Source organism: Pteropus medius, unplaced genomic scaffold (genome assembly GCF_902729225.1).
Source record: "Pteropus medius unplaced genomic scaffold, Ma_sr-lr_union100, whole genome shotgun sequence".
Classification (NCBI taxonomy): Eukaryota; Metazoa; Chordata; class Mammalia; order Chiroptera; family Pteropodidae; genus Pteropus; species Pteropus medius.
The window spans coordinates 10,061,957-10,081,397 of record NW_024349225.1 but is presented as its reverse complement, the minus strand read 5'-3'; the positions used below and the strand labels follow the sequence as shown (position 1 = coordinate 10,081,397).

The window sequence follows — 19,441 nt, the reverse complement described above, 5'->3', positions numbered from 1 at the left end:
GCTATCTTTGTGAGAAAAAGTGAATACTCGCTGTGTGTGTGTACGTGCACGCTGCGTGTGTGGGTGTGGTTTTGTAGACAGAAATGCGTACATCATTTGTTCCTTTTACAAACGGGGCTGGGAAGAAACTTTGTGGCCAATTCAGTGTTTCTTATTGGAACTTTTCTGGCTAAAGAAGCAATTTCAAGAGGCTTTGGTTGTGAGACAGAGTAAGGATGAAATTATACGATTACTTTCAAAGTTTCAAGGGCACGCTGGTTGTGGAAAATAAGAGGTAGAGGGTTGAAATTCTCAAGTGGACTTTCTGGGCTTTTGTTGTTGTAATGGTGCCTTCCTCACTCACCTGTTACAAACCGAGATCTAGACCTTTCTATGGTGATGGCATCAGCACAGAAATATCCCGACAGAGAGCATGTCGAACAAAAGGGCTTCTGGGCAGTCCAGTAAATGCCTGCCAGTCAAGGTGACGGAGCAGTGGTATTTGGCAGTTGGGACAGGCAGGAAACAGCCAAATGCCACTGCTTATGCTGAGAAACAGAGTTACGTGTCCGACTGCCCTCCTGCACCTCTCGGCAGAACCCGGTGCCTGATGTCCAGGGCGCTTGAGCGGAAGGTGTGGACAATCCTCAAACTTCTGCTGGGAGCACCGGGAGCTTTTCTCATCCCTGTATTTCCTCGTCTTCATTGTTTTCTTCGGTCATTCACACGCTGAACATGTAAAATTCTTGAGGGGAGGGATATTGTCTTACTTTCATCCCCAGATCTTCTCAGGCACGACTCCTCGCATCCCTTGCTCAGAAGGAGGTTGCTGGGTGAAACCCAAGAGCCTGGAGAGGAGAATGGCGTCCACCTCCACAGAGCCATTTTTCAAGGCGAACCTGATTTTTCCAAAAGGCCTACCCCAGGTTACATTTTTATGATTGTCCACTCTGTCAAGAGGGTATTTTATTATATCTCATGACTTTCCTGTTTACAACAGGAAAGTTAACATTTCGACTTATGTTGTCAAGAAGTGTTCCTTCAGGAACCAGATTTCATGGCAAGATTCTTTTCTATGCATAAATGTGGCAATTGTTTGCGAGCGAATGAAATTTTTCTCAATTGTATTTGAAAGTGTTTCTTTCTGAAGTACAAGGGCAGCCATCGTAACATCTCATTTCCCTTCGTAGTTTGCTTCATAAATCCACTTTTCACAGACAATGCTTTTCTTTTTATTTTAGTATATTATAATTACAAATTAGTAAGGGACAAATTAATAAGAATTTCCTGCGGTTAGACAAGTTAGGTTTGCAAAGATTCTGCATGACATCCCTTGCTCAATTCCCCACTTCAGCAGAAGTGCTCAGTCAAAAGAAATCTTATAATTTCTGACTTTTTCTCCCCAAATGTTTCCCCAAAGGATTAATAATTATTGAAATAAAAACAAAATGTTTTAAGAAGAAGAGAGAGGCAGGAAGAAAAAGAGAAGAGAGTGCCCTCCTGGAGCCATAACTTCCAGCTGGGTGGTCTCAGCTTCCCTTCTTCTCCTGCCATCCTAATCCGTGCCTTCATTCCGCGCCCCCCACCCCCGCCCCTACCAAAGTGTTCTCTCGAAGGATGCAGTTGTGTATAACGGCTACAGTGCCACTTGCCACACCTCAACGGGAAAATAAATCACTCAGTCATGAGTCATGGAAAGGTCTTTTTCATCAGTTTTGAGCATGGAATTGCTTGCTCTCAGTTTGGCTGTGTCTCTAGGCACCCAGGCTGTCTCATCACTGGGGATGAGTAGACGAGAGGGTCTTGGAGGGTGGAGGGGGATAGGAACTGAAAAGCAAACAGCAGGGTAATATACTATGGTCCAAATCTGCAGAATAACGCTGAGGTTTCCGTAGGTTGCATGCATCTATAGAAATACGGAAATCGTCAGTCATGGAAGGCAGCAGAACCCTGTGGTCTGATTCTGCCAAGCAACTATTGGAATAAAAAAACAATTGAGCAATGTTGTGTTACATCTTAATGTTGGCTAACCATCAGTCTTGTGACCTTTAACTAGGCGTTTAACTAGGCAATAGTCTTTATACAGCCTTACGGTCATCCTAATCACTCTTAACTGGTCCCTTGTCTGTCTGTCTGTCTGTCTGTCTGTCTATCTGCCTGCCTTCTTCTCTCTCTCTTTCTCTCTGTAATGATACAAAAAAGAACTGAAAATAGGTGAGACAGAACCCGGTGGTGGGAGCAGGAGCAGGGACGGGGTCATGTACCCTTTTATGCCTTTTATATTTTTATTCTGTGAACATACATGACACGATCATGATATAAAAATACATAAAAATACAAAGAAGTGAAAAAAGAAATGGGAACTAATAGGAGAAAAGAATGTTGGAGAAAAAGAATTAGAAGTCAAGGCAGGCTTTTTTCTCTTTTTTTTGCAATATATTTTTAGAATTTTTAAAGTGTTAAAAAAAACCTCCACACATAGATTTAATAATCCTTTTTTTTTTTTTAGTGATAATGTAAGGCAAGTCACCGTCTATATGATTACAATATGGAATTTTAAATATCAAAATGTGAAGGATTTGTAGTATTTATTTCTCTTTAGGGGAGCTGAGGAGTTTTAGTTTATAGCGGAATAACTCCAGGAAAATATTGCAGATTCCCATCCTCCCTTCTCATTACAAGGTGTATATTCAGACACCTACATATTAACATATGCAAATGTCTCCAATCTGATTATTGCAGCCTTAGCATTATAGAGCGTGTAATTCCCAATTACTGGAGGTGCTACCTTGTGTAAAGTTCATGTCTCACCACATATTATTTTTCTTACCATTACATCGAATTCCTATCATGCCGAGTTAAAATGGGAGGATGAAAGTCTGCAACAGCGGGGGTTGGTAGCAGGCTGAGGAGAGAATCTCCTTTGTCTGGGAAACCTCAAAGGGGACCTCCTTTTTACCTGAAGTATATCTTTTGAAATTTCAAAATACAAAAATTAAAAGGCAAAAGCTCAATGAAATAAGTTATAGTAGATGAGTTCGAGTAAATGAAGAGTAGACGGCTGTTTAAATGCGCCTGTGGAAATGGCTGTTGAGAACGAGACAGTCACCTGTGTTCTAGCATGAACGTGTTTTCGCTGTCACGGGCTTAACGTCGGGGCCGTTTCGAGCCCCGCTGGTTTCGTGTTAACCCTGTCGGTTGTGTGCGTAGACGAGGAAGGCAAAGACAGCGCTCACAAGAGGTGCAGAGGGCCATTCAGCCTCCAGGCCTTGCTCGGGCACTTACGTCATGTGATCTGGGATTCCTGAGATTTCTCTCTGGAATCGAGAAAGCACAATTCCTCGTAATGTTATTTAAAATTTCAAAACAAAGGGAACCAACGTTGTGCCTAAAATCACGTTAAACTCATTATAGTGCCGACAGGCCTTTTTGCAACCACACGTGCCCCATTGCTCTGGCAATGTCGACACCTTGGGGAGGAAGATGGAGGGTGGGGAGCAGGAAAAGCTCCCTCCACGGAGAGTTCCTGCCTTGGTGCCACCAGCAGGATTAGCGGGTCCCTGGGAAAGACCAGATGTCCTTGGCCTTCTTCGTGGGGGCACATTCGGGGTCTCGCTCCCTGGGGAACAGGGTCGGGCTGGTGGGGTAAGCTCAGGATGTGCCCCTCCTCTCACTGACCTGGCATCTTGGCTCTCGTTCTGTCTTCTCCTTCAGAGCATCGTGTGCACTGGGCGGCGTCAGTGGCACCCAGATCCCGTCCTGGTCCACTGCATCCAGTCCTGCGAGGTAAGCCACCTCCCCTTCCCCAAACCCAGACCGAGTTCTCCGGTCGGCTTAACCCGCAGAGACTCGAGTCTTTCTCATTCAAGTTACCCTCCACCCGCTTCTCCATTCCTATGCCTTTTGCTTAATTTCTTAAATTCATCTCCACAATCCCACAATTACAGATATTAGGATTTTTGGTTTGCTTTTGGCTTTTTTTAAAAAAGCAAAATTCCAGGGTTTCATTTTAAATGACTTAATAAAAAAATAAGTTAAAAGCAAATCAGAATTATTTATGGTTTTGGGATTCTCTATCTGGGCCTTGCTTGAGCTTAGTAAGATAAGGGTTTTTGTTGTTTTTTTTTTCTTTTTTGCAGACTAATGGCCCACAGACAGGTTTATTTGGCCAACACGAGGCCTAAAAACAATTTTGTCTTGGTTGCCAACATTTAAAAATTGAGATTTTCACATAAAATTCATAAGTGTATATATAACATTGCACATACTTCAAACAAAAATAAATATAAAACATTTCGTGCGAAGACTTTCCTCTTGAAAAACAAGAATATCTGTAAACCATGGCAATCATTAGCCAGATCTGAGTAGCAGCTACAATCCTGGAAGGGCAGCTACTTGCTCTTCAGGTCACCGTGGTCCTCACCCCTCCCTGAGGCCCCCACCCAGCACATTCCCCTAACGGACATCCACTATCTGGGTCACATAGGCATCCGTGATGTCGGCCTCGGAGGTAGGTCTGTAACCCACTGCTGAGTAATGCATAGTAGACCTTTGCTAGAATCCTGTCTACTTCTTCACATGGGGGATCCTCTACTGGGAGGACTTAGGGTGCCGTGAATTCCTCAACTAGATCAACAGGAGTTATTGCAGGAAAGAGTCATGAATAAGGCAGGGCCCTGCTGATGGAGGGGGACCCCAGAGTCCTGACATGAGAGGAGGGTGGAGTACCGCACGCACACACCTCGTTTAAGCCCTCTCACCCTGGGAATAGCCAGTGACAAATACAAATACTCTGGTCTCACGACAGGTTTTGTCATGCAAATCTCTCACTGGCAGTAATTGAGCCACTTATTAGAGATACCTGGGCCATTCTGGCTGCAGCTTGGGGGCTAAAGAGAGCCGTTTAATGGCCACTGATTTCTGACACACACACACCCAGCCCATATGCATGCTGGTCCTTCCATTCTTCTGTATCGCTGTTTCTCTTGATCTGCTTCTGGGAAACTGGGATCTACATGAGGCCAAAGAAGGGGAAAGGGTGGGGCTTCAGACAAAGGAAAACTGGGTAGGGGAACGAGACCAGAAAAATAGCACTCTGAGAATGCATCAGGAAAAATGCTAGCATGGAGTGTGCTTTGTTACGGGTGGGCCAACAAAACAGCTCATCTTCTGCCATCATTAGAAAAACAGATGACAGTGGGGTGGGGAGGAGGGGAGTGACTCATCCACTGGGCAGGGGTAAGAAGGAGATCAAGAGGCCAGGGACGGAGGGAGATAAACAGACGAAGGGCTGGGGGACTGGGAAGGGATCAAAGGGATCCTGAGAATTCCCTTCTGCTGCTTCAGTGCGTGATCGAAAGTGGGAGGGTGGATGACGGGGCTTGGAGCTGGCTCGGTGTTTCCCAGAAGGGTAAACACAGAGCCTGCCCTCCTCCTGCTCCCCTGCTCGCTGTGCCCTGCACATCCTCCGGATCCCTAATCTAGAGCTCCCTAGGCTTCTGTCGGTCCCTTTGTTGATATGACAAGGAACCGTTCCCACGCACAGCTGAGCCCTGACCACCTGACAGTGATTCTCAGAGTGTGGCCCCTGGACCAGCACAGTTGGCATCACCAGGGAACCTGTTGGAAATGCACATTCTCAGGCCCCACCTCAGACCTACTGAATCACTGACTTGGGGTGGGGCCCAGCACGCTGCCTTTTAACCAGGCCTCCAGGTGATTCTGAAGACCACTGAAGTTTGAGAGCCACGGTCCTCGTCACTGCAGGAGCCGACGAGAAGGTTTTTGGTCTGTGGATCCCTAATTTGAAGCTTCCTTTGTCCAGGAAAAATTCTAGTTAATATCGTTTACATTCTGATTTTTCTACAATATTTCCTGAGACTCTCCGGATAGGACAAGGTTTGAAGGAACAAATCCGATCTCCTAGGAAAGGTTAGGAAGAGAGAAAACCACTTAGAAGGGAGAGAGGAAGCAGCCAAGAAGAAGGACAATGACCGCCTGTTGGAAATGGAAGGGAGAGGGGTGGGGACAAGGGGGACCGCACGGCCTGGGTCTTCACACTAAGAGACGCGGGGAGGGGGGGCGACAAGGGGAAGGCAAGGAGGAGAGAGGCTGAAACTGGCACGTGCTGGGGGCAACTTGGCAGACGCGTAATTCTTTACTGGAAAAAGTCAGCTGACTCTATTAGGGGAAACTGAAGAACGTCACAGACGGATGGAGGGAAAACAGGCCTAGAGCGAGAGAAACCGAAGAGGGCTTGGCGGGGGCGAGGACGCGGGCCAGAGTGCGGCACAGGAACCCGAGCTCCCGTTAGGCACCTCGTCCCCCAGCACCTCAAAAGGGCTTTCTATTTCTCGCTTTCCGACGCAGAATGCAGTTCCAAGCTGTGCCCGTTGGACACTTGGCCTTTTAAGAGCAGTGTCTCTCCTTTTTTATTGCTCTCGATGAGCCCAAGGCGGTGACGCTGTCGCCCTCCCCTTTCAAGTCACTTGTGCGCCTTTGTTAGCGCCGTATCCCCTCTGCCACAGAGACGTCACCTTCAGTTCTCCGCCGCCCTGTGCCTCTCGCGCTCTTGAAAGGACAGCGCTGAGATTTCCTCTCAAACATTTGTGTGCACGTAATGCCATCTTCTCACTGCCACTTCTGTCCCCGTTGTCTCAGCGAGAACGTGAGCGTCCCCCATGTCTGGAATCCAGACTCGTTCAGACGTTCCATTCCGGTCACGTTTCACGGTAGCCTGGGAAGGGCGGGAATCGCCGTGCGGAGCCGCCCACGATAGCAAACGCTTCCGGTCGTTTCTCACGCTGGGCCTTGACCTGAACACTCTTGGTATTTTCTGTTTCTTCTGGAAGACGCAGATGGGCAAGGTTGGCATCTTGGGCGGTGGAAAGGTTTTGGAGTCAAACGAATGTAAATTCCAGGCCTGGGTCGGCTGGGTGGTGTGGAGCCTTTGTGTCTTAATCTGCACTGGGAAGTGAGGGGAGGAGAGGAAATGAAGGAGCGAGAAAGAGAAAGAGATTCTCCATTTCGTGGGGTAATAATTAAAGGGAGTGTTCACTCCATCCATGAACCCTGTGGTATTATCAGATCTTATGTGTCATCTTCTCTCTGTCTTTATTTCCTCTCTCTCTCCCTCCCTCCCTCCCTCCCTTCCTTCCTTCTTCATGAGGTCGCGTTTATTAATCCTGCCAAAGTCCGCAGTCCTAGGTTCCATTTAAACTAAGAGCGTCTTGTCTTCTAGGGAACGCAGCTGAGAATAAAGACCACACGTACAGGCTTCTTTTGGATAGAAATGATTAATTTCCTTCCTGCAGGAAGATTAAAATCGAGTGCCCATTGGCCTACCTTTGGCTCTGCTTTTTCTGTGAGCATGTGTTTCTTGCAAGTTCACGCCATCCTTCCCAGCAGCCTCCATGTTGGATTACTGTTTCTGATTCTCTCTTCGACCTTTTGCTGGTTCTTTCAAAAAAGAATGCTGCAGAGGAGGACAGAGGCAGAACGATGTCAGGAGAATTAGGTTCAGATCCTGACTGTACACTTGTTAGCTGTCTGTAGTATCTGCCTGGCTTTGTCTCAGAATTCCTGTGAGAATCAAGTGAAATAGTTGATATTAAGCTATTGTACAAATTGCCAAATAATATAACATATTAGTAATGATATTGCCTAAGAAATTGTATACATAACTATGTGGAGACAGAGTCTTATGGAAGCAACATATTAAGAATCAAGAAGCAGTCCACTTATACCCAGTGTATGTCTTTATGACTATTATTTATTTCAGGTAGCTGCAGTTAAATAATGTTTTTGAGGCTTCCCATAAAACTTAGACAACCTTTTAAGGTTTCGAGGGAATTTCAAGTAAATCTCTCCGAATTAGCTGACATTTCTCCTATATGTTTCTTATACATATCCTTGTCAATGCCTGTCATCTCACTTGTCACATTATTTCAAGACTCTGATAGGTCTAACCCTCCAATAGTCTGCAAGCTCCTGAGTGGTAGGCCATGTGTTTTGTTCACTTTCGTAGATGAAAAATTGAGGCCTAATTTTTTAGTGACACCTGGGCCTAGTTCACTAAAGGCAGGGACAGAGAATTGAACTTTGACTTTGGGAGTCTTAAAATGGAAAAAAAAAAATGCATCAGTCTTCCAGGAAGCAATGAAAATTAGAGGTAGAAGGTAAAAGTAGGAAAGAAAAAGGAGAAGTAGAGACGAGAAACCCTGTCACGCGTAGAATATGGAGGCCGTGTGGCGGACGCAGTGCGGGTGGCGTCAGGTGGCAGGAGGAGAGCCGGCTGGGTCCGGACGCAGACGCGAGCTTCAGTCCACATTTCCTGGCAAGTCAGTTCACTGCTCCGAACTTAGGTTTCCTAAGATTTAAAATTAGATGGGTAGAATGTATCTTTTAAATTTGTCATACCAGGTTCAGAAAACTTTGAAGACCCAGCTGTGGTTTGTGGTCTTTGGAGAAGTCACACCTCAGTAAGATGTGGATCAGGCCGACTTTTCAGGAATAATAGCAAACCCGCTCTTGTTTCCGGGGATTTTTGCCTTCTCCATAGATGTCGACCTTGATGGTACCTGTGTGTCCTGTGTGTGTGTTACCTGTTCAGATTTAGGGCCTTCATGGTTAGCCTTGGTTTCTAACTCACTGGATGGGTTCCACTTTGGAAATCCGTTGGCACCGTCCTAAGTTGGCATCAGCCCAAGACCAGTCCTGCTTTTGGTTTTACCACCTCCACCTCCATCCTAGCGGTAGTTGGCAAGAGAAGACTAAGACTGGGCAGACATGAGTCAGAACCTGATAAAGGTTGTGCAAGTATCGTATGAGTGTTCAATAAACACTAACTGAGTGTGTGATAAACTAACGGCATTTCATTTATCAGCAATACTGATTGACTTCTGTTATTCAAAGCAAAAGTAATGCTTTTTTTTCTCCATTATTTATCTTCAAAAGACAGTGACGAGCAATGCATGCATATGTGCATATACATTGAGAGAGTGAGGGTTCAAGCTGATTTGGAGGAGCATTTGGTAAAAGATGGCTCAGTAAGATTCTCTGGAGCCCCTCTTTAATCATTTTGATATTTGATAGAGAGAGAGAACAGATCCTTAGATTCTTCCCTTCTCTCTCAATTCTTACATATCAAATATGACATAATGCCCAAGAATTCACTTTTTTAGCAAATAACCCCAGCTGCTTCTAATGGAGGTGGTCCTCCACTTTGAGAAACACCGGGCAGGGCTGCATTAAGACGTGCACAGGTAATTGTAAACACAGCTCATATCTTGGGGAGGGGGGAGGGAAGATTCCTTTTCCAATAGCTCAATAAGTGAAGAAATCACCTGAAATGAAGTTCAGAAAGGTCGAGGACAGAGATAAAAACGTCTGGCAGACAGCGGTAAAACTGAAATTCTTACAAGCCAGAAAAGACTGAATTGTTTTAATAGTGAAATTTTTTTTTTTAATTATGGTTCATCATAACGATGGCTGCGTGATTCTGTTCTTAAAACCACCAGCTACAATAAGTGTGAGTGAGACCAACAGAAAACCTGAGTATTTCATTGACTTGTCATCATTTTCACCGTTGATCTGATTCTGTTTTCTCATTAGGTCTGGCTTCCTTAGCCATTAAAAAATAAAGAACATTTGAAGGTAACAAAGGTAATATCAGAAGCTTGATAGTATATACCTTTGGGAGAAATCAAAAGAAATGGAATTTTTAAGCCTAAGAAGAGAAGGATAAAGATTAATGTAGTCAATATTTTCATGTAGTAAATATTTTACATGGAGAAGAGTCAACCATCCCCCAATAAGAACAGAATACGAAATACTGGGCTTAAAATACTCAACGAACTATTTAAAGTAAATCTGTGTGATAATATCCTGAACATGTCAGAGTTTATACAAGATTATAAAGAGAAGTGTTTAAAAGGCATATTAGTCTTTGGACCATTTTAATGAAATATGTATCGTTCTTGTTCTGACATGGTTAAACATTTTCTACCATCTCAAACACAGAAGATGGTCCGGTGTTCTCTTTCTCTGTGAATCTAGTGTGCCCTGGATTTAAATGTCATGTCAGTATATTGTGCTTTCTTAAAGCAACAGGTAGAGAGATTTTTGTGTACCGTTACCATAAGAGATACTACCGTGATAGGAATTTGTATGGGAGGGATTCGTGAGGCCTCGGGGACAGGTCTGGCTTAGGCGGAGCGGCTGCCTTCACTTACGGTCGGTGGCAGCTTCGTTGCCCTTATGCATCTGGTCGTCGATACCAGCAGTGCTCCCATCACTAATTCCTTCCATCTGCTACCTCCATTCCTCGGATTCTTTCTTCTGTGTTGTCTTGGACCTCTCGCTTTTGGTGTTTATGTTCCAGATGGTAGCCCTGCTAGCTGTGTCCGGGACATGTGCTTCTTGATCACTCACGGGCACTGCCTGGTTTGCTGCTGGAAGTCTGTGGGCTGAGGGGCCGCTCTATAATTCATGAGGTGGAAATGATGGCATGAAAATCAAGCTTTTATTGTACCCTTTTTCCTTGCCCGGAGTTTGAACCAAGAAAGGGTAGAGAGGCACTGGAGTCAGACTAAAAGGTCCCATTCTCAGAGAGGTGTTTTATTCCGGGGTGCAGAAAAGCCTGCGTACAGATCTGAGTGGGGGGTCAGAGGTCAGGGAGTGGGGTAATACCTGAGCCATCGTAATCATTATGGGCTTGCGCATGATGTGGGGCTCTTTGGGAGAAAAGGCTTCGTCCCTTGTTAGGATTTTGTCCCCTTGTTTTTTTATGACAAGATGTGAGATGATCGATAAATAGATAGATAGATAGAAGTGTCCTTGCTCTTCATATCAGACCACGTGACGCTCTGTGGCAGGGTGGCAAAACCTATCAGGGCAACCGTAAATGGCAGGGGTCTTTATTCTAAAAGGTGAAATGAAAACGTGCTTGTCAGGGACAGTCCAGTGCAGAAGTCCCACATTCCCTGTGGCAGCTAAACTGGGTACAGGTCCTCCTGCAGGAAAGCAGGAAGGGGCATCTTCTCCAGGGTGAAATCCTTTGAGACCCAAGCAAGTCAGGCCCACCGAGCTCTGCGAGACTCAGGACCCCCACATGGTAGCAGTGAGACTTGAGCCCCCAGAGAACCACTGTGGCCCCTGACCAGTGGCAGCAGCATCACCTGGGAATGTGTTAGAGATGCAGGCTCTCGGGACCCACCCTGGACTTCGGAGTCAGGAACTCTGGTGACGGGGTCCAGGCCCTCCGAGTGGTTCCGACATGCCCTCAGGTTTGAGACCTGCTGGCCTAGCGTTTGAGAAAAATAGCCCATCAGTGACAGTTGTGACAGTATCGTCCACAGCGATACTAAGGTCTCGTCTCTGATTCCAACTCTCTCTCCTTTCTCTTCCCCTCAGCTTCAGAGTGAAACCTGGTCAGCCGCTCTCTTCTCATTTTTGTCTGTAAGATGTATCTCTGTTCCCACGCTTTCCGGGTGCCTTTTCATCACCAGAGAGTCACAAATTAGTTCTAGTAAGTGCCCAAGACTTGACCTTCGAAGTGGGACCGGGTGGAATTGCAACTCGCCTTTCAAAAAAACGCTCTACCCTGAGTAGGTTTTCATAAATTCCTTATTGAACATAGAAAAACGAATCTTTTTTTAAATGATATCTATAGACAGAACACCCAAGTTCTATGCCAACTGTGTCGCTCGAGCACCGGGCGACTGCGAAGTTGTCGAACTCCTTTTGTTCTCTTTTTATGTATGTTCCGTCGTTTAAATAACAGCCAACGATTAAACTCTGCCGTATTTCAGCGGTTTGAAAATCAGGTATAAAGGTCTTTCATTCCCTGTGTCTCAGGGGACAGATCATATGGGCTTACTTTTCTTTTATGGCCTTGCCAAGTTCCTTAGTATCTGTGGGTGAAAAGGGGTTATAAAAAGAAGGGGGTTGATCACAGTGGGAAGAGTGACGGCCTCACAGCCCATAATGGCACAGCTCCTTCCCTTCTGGTCGGGTGGTTGTAGTCCCTATGAATCTAAATCTAAATATGTGTTGGACGTGTTAAAATCCAGAGAAAAAACGAAAATTAGCTTAAGTCGGAGCTGTCTTCCAGGCTCACGGGCTGCCAAATTCCAGTCCCCTGGAGATGTGTTTGCGAATTTCACCGCCAGCTTTGTTCCGTCTGCACCAGACTGAGAATCTGGGCACGTCTTCAGGCCCGTCCAGAGCCTCATTCGGGCCGGGCTCGCCTTCAGATCCTCCAGCTGGGATCTCTGAAAGCCCGACGACTCCCGAATGGTAATCAGGACTAGGTTTTCATTGTGAAAGCAAAAACCATTGTTTTCTTTCCCTTGCTATTTTTTTCTTTTTTTAAAGGGAAACATTCAAAGCACAACCGTGCAAATTGTAAAACCTCATCTAGATAAACAACATGCATGAGAAGCGATGCCTGCCTGAAACCCCCGTGGAGCGAAGCTGTGACATCCCGGTGGGCTTTCTAGCAGGCCGCATCTTGCTTCATTTGTCTAGGCCTGCTGGGCGGGCCGCTTTCTCACTCTATGAATGCTCTTGATGACACGGATTGTCCCTTTTTCTCCTCCCACCACGCCCTTTTTCTGATTTACTCTGTGCTTTTCCTTATTTTTCTGTCGTTTCGAGTTTTCGTTTCTAGCCAGCCCAGCCTCGCGAATGATTTAAATGTTACTTGCCTACATGCAAACTTGACGTCACAGAAATGCTGCCTTCTTTTTTTCAACGTGCCCGACTTTCCAGGTGCTTCCTGATCATTATGCTGAGGTTCTAAGAATTAGCGACAAGCAAATCTAATCAGGTTACATCTCTAAAAAAAAATTCTGCTCCTTTCCGCTTTTCATAGGGACTTTGCTCCACTAACATTTCGATCTGTGTTTCTAAAAGGTGTTTTAAATGCAGTCTAGACCTAACTCAGTACATTCGCCGAGACTATACTTATGTTCTGTACAACACAGATTAGTCTACCACTTACCACCACGTTCCCGTCTATAATGCCGTCCTTAAATAGTCACATAGGCAGGCTCTTTTAGAAAGTTCATATAATTTGAATCGTTTCTAATTCATCCTACTAAAAGAGATATTCCTTTAAGAGAAATTCTTTTAGCAAGTGCTTCTGATAATGAGCGAGTGCTGGCGAGATAGTCTATTAAGTCTCTTTCGCTTTATTTTTTAAAGTTTACAGAGCATGTGTATCTATTTGTGTGTCTGTTCTTCTAACTAACCCGACAGTGAGAGATGAAAAAGAAAAGGGCGAGGCTCTGTCATGGATTTTGCAGTGATTTGCAAACTGCGGCAAACGGTGTGGGCAGATAGAAACGATGCACGTTTCAGCTGTCGACTAATGAGTTTACATCTCAGCTCCCCCTTATTAGCTATATCCTTGTGCAATATTTTTAAACTTAATTTTCATTCTATAAAAGTAATACAGGTACCGAGTTTTCAAAGCCAGCGAGCACCTGTAGGTTTATCTGGAAGACCAGTCACGTCTGTTTCTCTGCTGTCTAACCTCAGTGCGAGGAGCGAGATGGGCAGTAACGAGTGGAAAACCGTGTCTGTGATCGACCTTTGATAGGGATGAGACTCGAATATGTGCATTGGCTGTGGGTCGTAATCCGGTCGACGGGTTGGCGACCCAAGGTCGAGGGCATAGAAGAGACTACAGATGCCATTGCCTCTGGGTCGGGCGGGGAGGCGGCCCCAGTGACTGAAGATAAAGACTGCAGAGCCGCAGGTGAGATGCAGAGGGAGGCAGGGAGCTCGCGCGCCGCGGTTTCTAATTTCTCTGCGCAGACGTGCCCCGGGTCTCAGGAGATGGCGACTTCGCTCTTCCAGTTGCTTAGGACAGAGTTCCTGGTGTCATGTTATCCCCTCTCTTTCTCTGACCCTCCACATCCAATTCATCAGGTGATCCCTCTCGCTCTACCTTTAAAATATATCCGTAATCCAGTCACCATCTCAACTCCTGCCACCCTGTCCTCCGGGACCTGGGTCACTGCAGTAGCCTCCTGACGCTGTTCTCATGACTAGCCTGCCTCACCGCGGTCTGTTCTCAACACAACGGCTAATGGGCCCCGTAAAAATGTAAGTGAAATCCCAGCATCCCTCTGCTACACTCCTCCAGTGATTTCTCACGTCGCTCAGAGTAAAAGCCAGTCTGTACCGTGGCTTAAGCAGCCTTCCCAATGTCCCCTCTCCGATCATTTGATGGAAAATTATAACTGTCCTTCCTCATTCTCTGCTCTCCCCCAATGCATAGCACTCCCTGACGCTGTCCTGACTTTATAGGACCATTACTTTCTAATTCACTAAGTAATTATTTGTTACAGTTAATGCCTATTTTCCCCACCACGTGGAACTTTATTCCTTTTATTCACTGTTACATCTCAAGTCCTTAGGACAATGATACAGTGTCTGGCACCTGGTAGATGCTCAATAAATATTTTTTGAGTGAATGAATGAGATAGGAAGGTGAGGGCAGCCACAGACTGCGGAGTGTTGGCAGCGGGGTGACCATTTTAAGAAGCGGATTGATTACTGTGGGGAAAAGGGGAATTTGCTAACTTGTGAGGAGTAAAAAGATTGCTGAGACCCTGAGTTTTATGACTCCTTTTAGAGTCTTTTCTACCAAATGCTTTTTCATTTGTTCCTGTCGAGTCTACGGTTAGCACGGCCTTGAACTAGGACCTTAGGGATGGGCGAGATTTGGACTCCCAGGATCTCTTGAACTCTTTGAAGCTATTTGCACACTGAAGGGAGGAAGCTTTGTTCCACACCTCGCCTTTCTTCTCCTCGGGTATGTGACCTCGATCGAAGTCATTTACCTTCCACAGGGAAAATAACAGCTCCCTTGGTTGATTTATCACATTCTTTTGCTCTCAAATGAGATAATGTCTGTGATAGCGTTTGTAGCGTTTGTAGACACTAAAATGCTACATGCACATTTGGAATTATCGTCGTGATTATCATCCCTGGGAGACGTCTTCCTGAGCAAGGCTGGGCTGAGGCACGGCGACACTGTAAGTGAGCGTCACATCCTACACACTGGCCATGGGCGTTCTGACCGAGGCAGCTGCTGGGCGGCACCCACGGACCGCTGTAGCGAGAATCGGTGAGAAGTAGAGCCTCTGCTTATCTCTTTTCCACTGAGTCTGATTCCTTTCAGGTCTACAGCTTTGAGCTGGTTCTGTGTCTCTTAGGGTGCACCTGTCTATGTGCAGGTACTCACCCTGGGCACCCGAACCTTGTGTACGGGGCCGGCCACAGCTCAGCTCCAAGGCTTGCCTGGCAGCAGCCCAGCCCAGCACCTAGGGGAACCACCCTTCACGAGCTCCCCGTCAGGAGGGTGCCCAGCCTCTGTAGAAGCTACAAACCCCCCACCTTCTTTTTCCTTTATTTCATCGAACAAAGTCACAAGAATAAGAGAGAAAATGGTCCCTCCAATGCTTAACCAAACTAAAAATAAATAAATAAATAAATAAAAATAGAAATAAAGTAAAACAAACGAAAAAATCCCCAAACCAGGCAACTCTTTTGAAAACAGACTCATTGCCTCTTCCTCGTCTCGGGACCTCCAGTCCAGGGACCCTAAGTCAGCCTTCTGTTCCCCCAGTAGCGTGGGAGCCTCTTCGGCCTTATACGTTGTTTTCCTTCCTGTGTAAGATCAGTAACGAGGACTCGGCAGGAGAGAGATTCAGGCGGGTCAGGAGGCGCGAGGGGCTCTTGTCGGGCTTGTTTTCCACAGCCTAACTCGCCCGCGACGTACTTCTTAGGATGAAGTCGGCTGCGGATCTGACCCACGGTGACGTTTCCGACGAGCGAGGCTGGAGCCACGAGCAGGCTTCCTGCAGCTCAGCGCCTGCGTGTTTCCTTCCACACGCACACGCACACGCACACGCACTCGCACTCACACAGGCACACGCAGCCGCACACACCAGGGCTCCTCATCGAGAGCAGATGTCGCTGCCCCCTGTGCCAGCCACGTGTCGTGCGTGGCATCTTCTTCTGTTCGGCTCCTGGCAACTGCGTTTTTCTTTTCTTCTCTCCTCCCTCCGCTTCCCGCCCCCTTTTCCTACCCCCTACACCCACCGCATGTGCAAATGCCCTCCTGATCCATGCTGGGCCGGCCTCATATTTTTGTTGTTGTTATTGTTATTGCAAACATGAGATGCTTCCAAGCTGGAAAAAAAACAAAAGAGAAAAGAAACCACAGCAGCCCCAAAGAAAACATGTTCTAACAGGAATGTGCAATGCATGCATGCACGGCAACCTCTTCCCACCTCTCCAAGCTCAGCTACAGGAATGGGGCTCCAGATTCCAACACGGCCAAACAAACTCATCCAGCTTTTGGTATGCGCCTCAGACCATTTCTCAATCTGAAAGCTTGCTGCTCCCCCCGATGGCTAGGGTTTGTAGGAGTGTCCCAGCCTCCTTTCCCGACTTACATCATGGTTACTAAACTACGATCACTCCATTTATTCAGGGCTATCTGTTCATTTCTTCATTTAAAATAATACTTACTAAGTGCCTACTGTGTGTCAAGATTACACAAATGAATAAGGAGTTCCCAGCATGGGGTATGCAGTAGAGGTAAAAGATTAAATTGCTACCCCATGAATACTAACACAAAGATATGAACTAAGTTACATGGGAGCACAGAGAATTAAGCAAATAACTTGCCTTGGTTATATGGAGAAGAGCTTGTAGAGGGGTAACTGTTTGAAGCGGGTTTTGAAAGATAAATGGGAACATATGGACAGGCGAAGATGCGAAAGGAGATGGCATGATGCCATCCTCAAATTTTCCTGTAATAATGCTGCATAACAAATAACCCCCAAATATCGATGTCTTTTAATAACAAAAGTTATTTCTCATTTATGCATCCGTAGGTCGACTAAAGTGGTTCTGTTTTAGGTCGTGGGTTGGGTTCAGGCATACTTGATGTGTCTGAAAAGCCACGTTCATACATTCGAAACCTCTGGTTGAGTGTAGCATTGTTACACGCACTCACGCTCCATTGGTCAGGGCAAACCACATGGCTAGGTCCAATCGGTAAGAAGGGGAATTGTCATCTGCTGATACTTAAGTCGTGGCAAAGGAAGAGAGAGAATGAAAGGAACTGTGGACATATAAGAGCACCTGCCGGTCAGCCTCCTTGGTCATAGACATGCGTTAGATTCACTCCACCTTACCCAGGTCACTCTAAAAGCCTTATCCGGTCAAAACATCACTCTTGAAATCCAGACTATCGTGATTTACATCAGGTTGCCAGGTAGCTTCTCTAAGTCTGGAGTCTGCTGTGCTTTGTCCACTGGGTGCGTGGAAGGCAGAGAATCACAAGTGGAGCAGAAACAAGATAACTAAAATAAACAGCCGCCTTCGAGGAGAATAATGAGGAACGTAACAGTCACTGGTCCACAGCGATTCCGAAATCCCTCGGAGGAAAGTTGCAAAACCCCCTACTCCAAGAGTAGGGAGTGCTTCTCATAGCTTTGGATTCATCCCTGGTCTGTTGATCTTCATGGCTCTCGGCTCTGCTGTCTTGGAAGTTCTCCCTTTTTCGTTACCCTCTTGAGTCACAAAAAGAGAGTGTTGGAGGACATCCCCCTGTTGGAAGCTAAGTAGCGTTCTCAGCCTGCTTTCTCCTGGTGGAACATAGCGGACCCAAAATGCTTTTTTTGTTGTTCTTTAACAGTAAGTCTCTTTTAACTCAAGATGATGGTACTTTTGGCAATTCGACTCTTACCCACTTTATTGGTTTTATGTTTATTTAACTTCAAATTTATTTAAAGTCAAATCCATATTCCAAGAGCTATCCTCGCAAGTGTTTTCAAGATGTTTCTCTTTCTAAAGATTTAATTATAGGTATTCTGAGTTTATGAGGCTCCTCTGGGACAAAGTCTTTAATCTCTCTTTCTATGTCACTTTGTTCAGCCGCAAGGCTCTCCTAGGTGCCACTTTAATTCAACTAAAATTCTTAACAAATGAGGCAACGGTCCACCCTTTGATTTAGTCTTTGCCTGAGGTTAAGCCTTAACTTCAGTCTTAGAAAGCCTTTCTAGCACTAAGCATTATTCAGTTTCATCTTTCGCAGGTTGGAGATGAGAAACAGCTTTGTTTTCCAGCACTACACGTCCTGGAATCTCTAGTGCTCTGCGTTCCCGGCCAGTTCCGCTGGCGAGGCAGCCTCGAGGTCATCTGCGCTCATCTCTTCTCACACTGCCTTCTCAAAGGAAGGTAGTGACCACTAACTCGCCCTAGTAATATTCCTCTTTAAGTCCTCTTTACCCAAAGCCAACAGGTTGCTAAGTCGGTTTTCTGAACTGCAAATCGTAACGGTTAACAGAGCTTCCCTCCCAGCTGCGGGAAATATTTCATCGGCTACTTTGCCACTACATAATGAGCCATTTCATTTTTACAGCCGCCTAGCACAGTTCCTTTCTGATGCACTGTTCTAGAACGAATGCCACGCATTTTAGATTTTTATATGGCAGCACCGTGCTTCTGATATCAATTTCTGTATTATTCAGATGTTGCTATGACAACGTCATATAATAAACGCCCACCCGTAACCGGTGGCATATCACAGCAAGGACTATCGGTCTGTTCAGCAAAGCTGGTCTTGGGGAGCATGAACAGGTATGGAGTGATTTTGAGGTTACAGAGCTAAGCTAGGGTGGATCGCTCGGGCTCTTGTGTGCCAAGTCAGTGAGTTCGGACTTTATCCTGTAGCCAGTGTCGATCCAGTGGAAGCTTATAAATACAATACGAATTAATCAGGATAGGCCGTGGCCACACACTAACCCTGACATCTCAGCCACTTAACGTGACAAAGGATGCAGTTCTCACTCACAAGAAGTCTGCTGCAACTCTCTAGAGCACACATCCATCTCTTCTATCTTATTCCTCCGTCCTCTCAAAATGTGGAACCCGGGGCGGCCTCCAAAGAGGTAGAGAAGAAATAGGGAGGGAGGCCAGCAACTCTGAGTCCCTTGAATCAGAAGTAGAGCATCATTTGTGCTGACCTTCCCACTCACCGGAACGTCGTCTCAAGCCACTACAGGTGAGTCAGGGAAGCTTAAGGAAACATACAGATATCAGGTGTGCATTAAGTATGTCTGTCATAGAGAAAAGGTGATAGGACTTACATTTTAAGAAGAAAATCGTGGTGGCAAATTTGGACCATGAGAGTCAGCACCTTACTGTCTCTCGTCTGAACTAATGTGACGACCAAGTGGAAAGAGAAGAGATAGAAGAGGCTGAATAGAAAACCATTTCTGCAGTAGAATGATGACATTCGGATGCTGGGCGTGATAACGAGAGAGGAGTTGAAAATGAAGTTAACTAGTTTGGAGGAGAGTGCAGATGACGACCCCGTGGGCTTGCCTCTTACGCTCGTGTCTCGGTTGGCTGTGAGATAAGCTTAGCCAACAAC

The 19,441-nt window shown here is 46.0% G+C and overlaps 1 protein-coding gene across 1 annotated transcript in view; it reads left to right on the top strand.

Moving 5' to 3' along the window:
* Positions 1 to 19,441, top strand: part of PAPPA2 (pappalysin 2) — a 207,421-nt gene that overhangs the window by 168,066 nt on the left and 19,914 nt on the right. Inside the window, exon 20 of the mRNA XM_039881111.1 lies at positions 3,694 to 3,765. Within this exon, the coding sequence (XP_039737045.1) occupies positions 3,694 to 3,765 (72 nt within the window). The remainder of the gene's footprint in view (positions 1 to 3,693; positions 3,766 to 19,441) is intronic.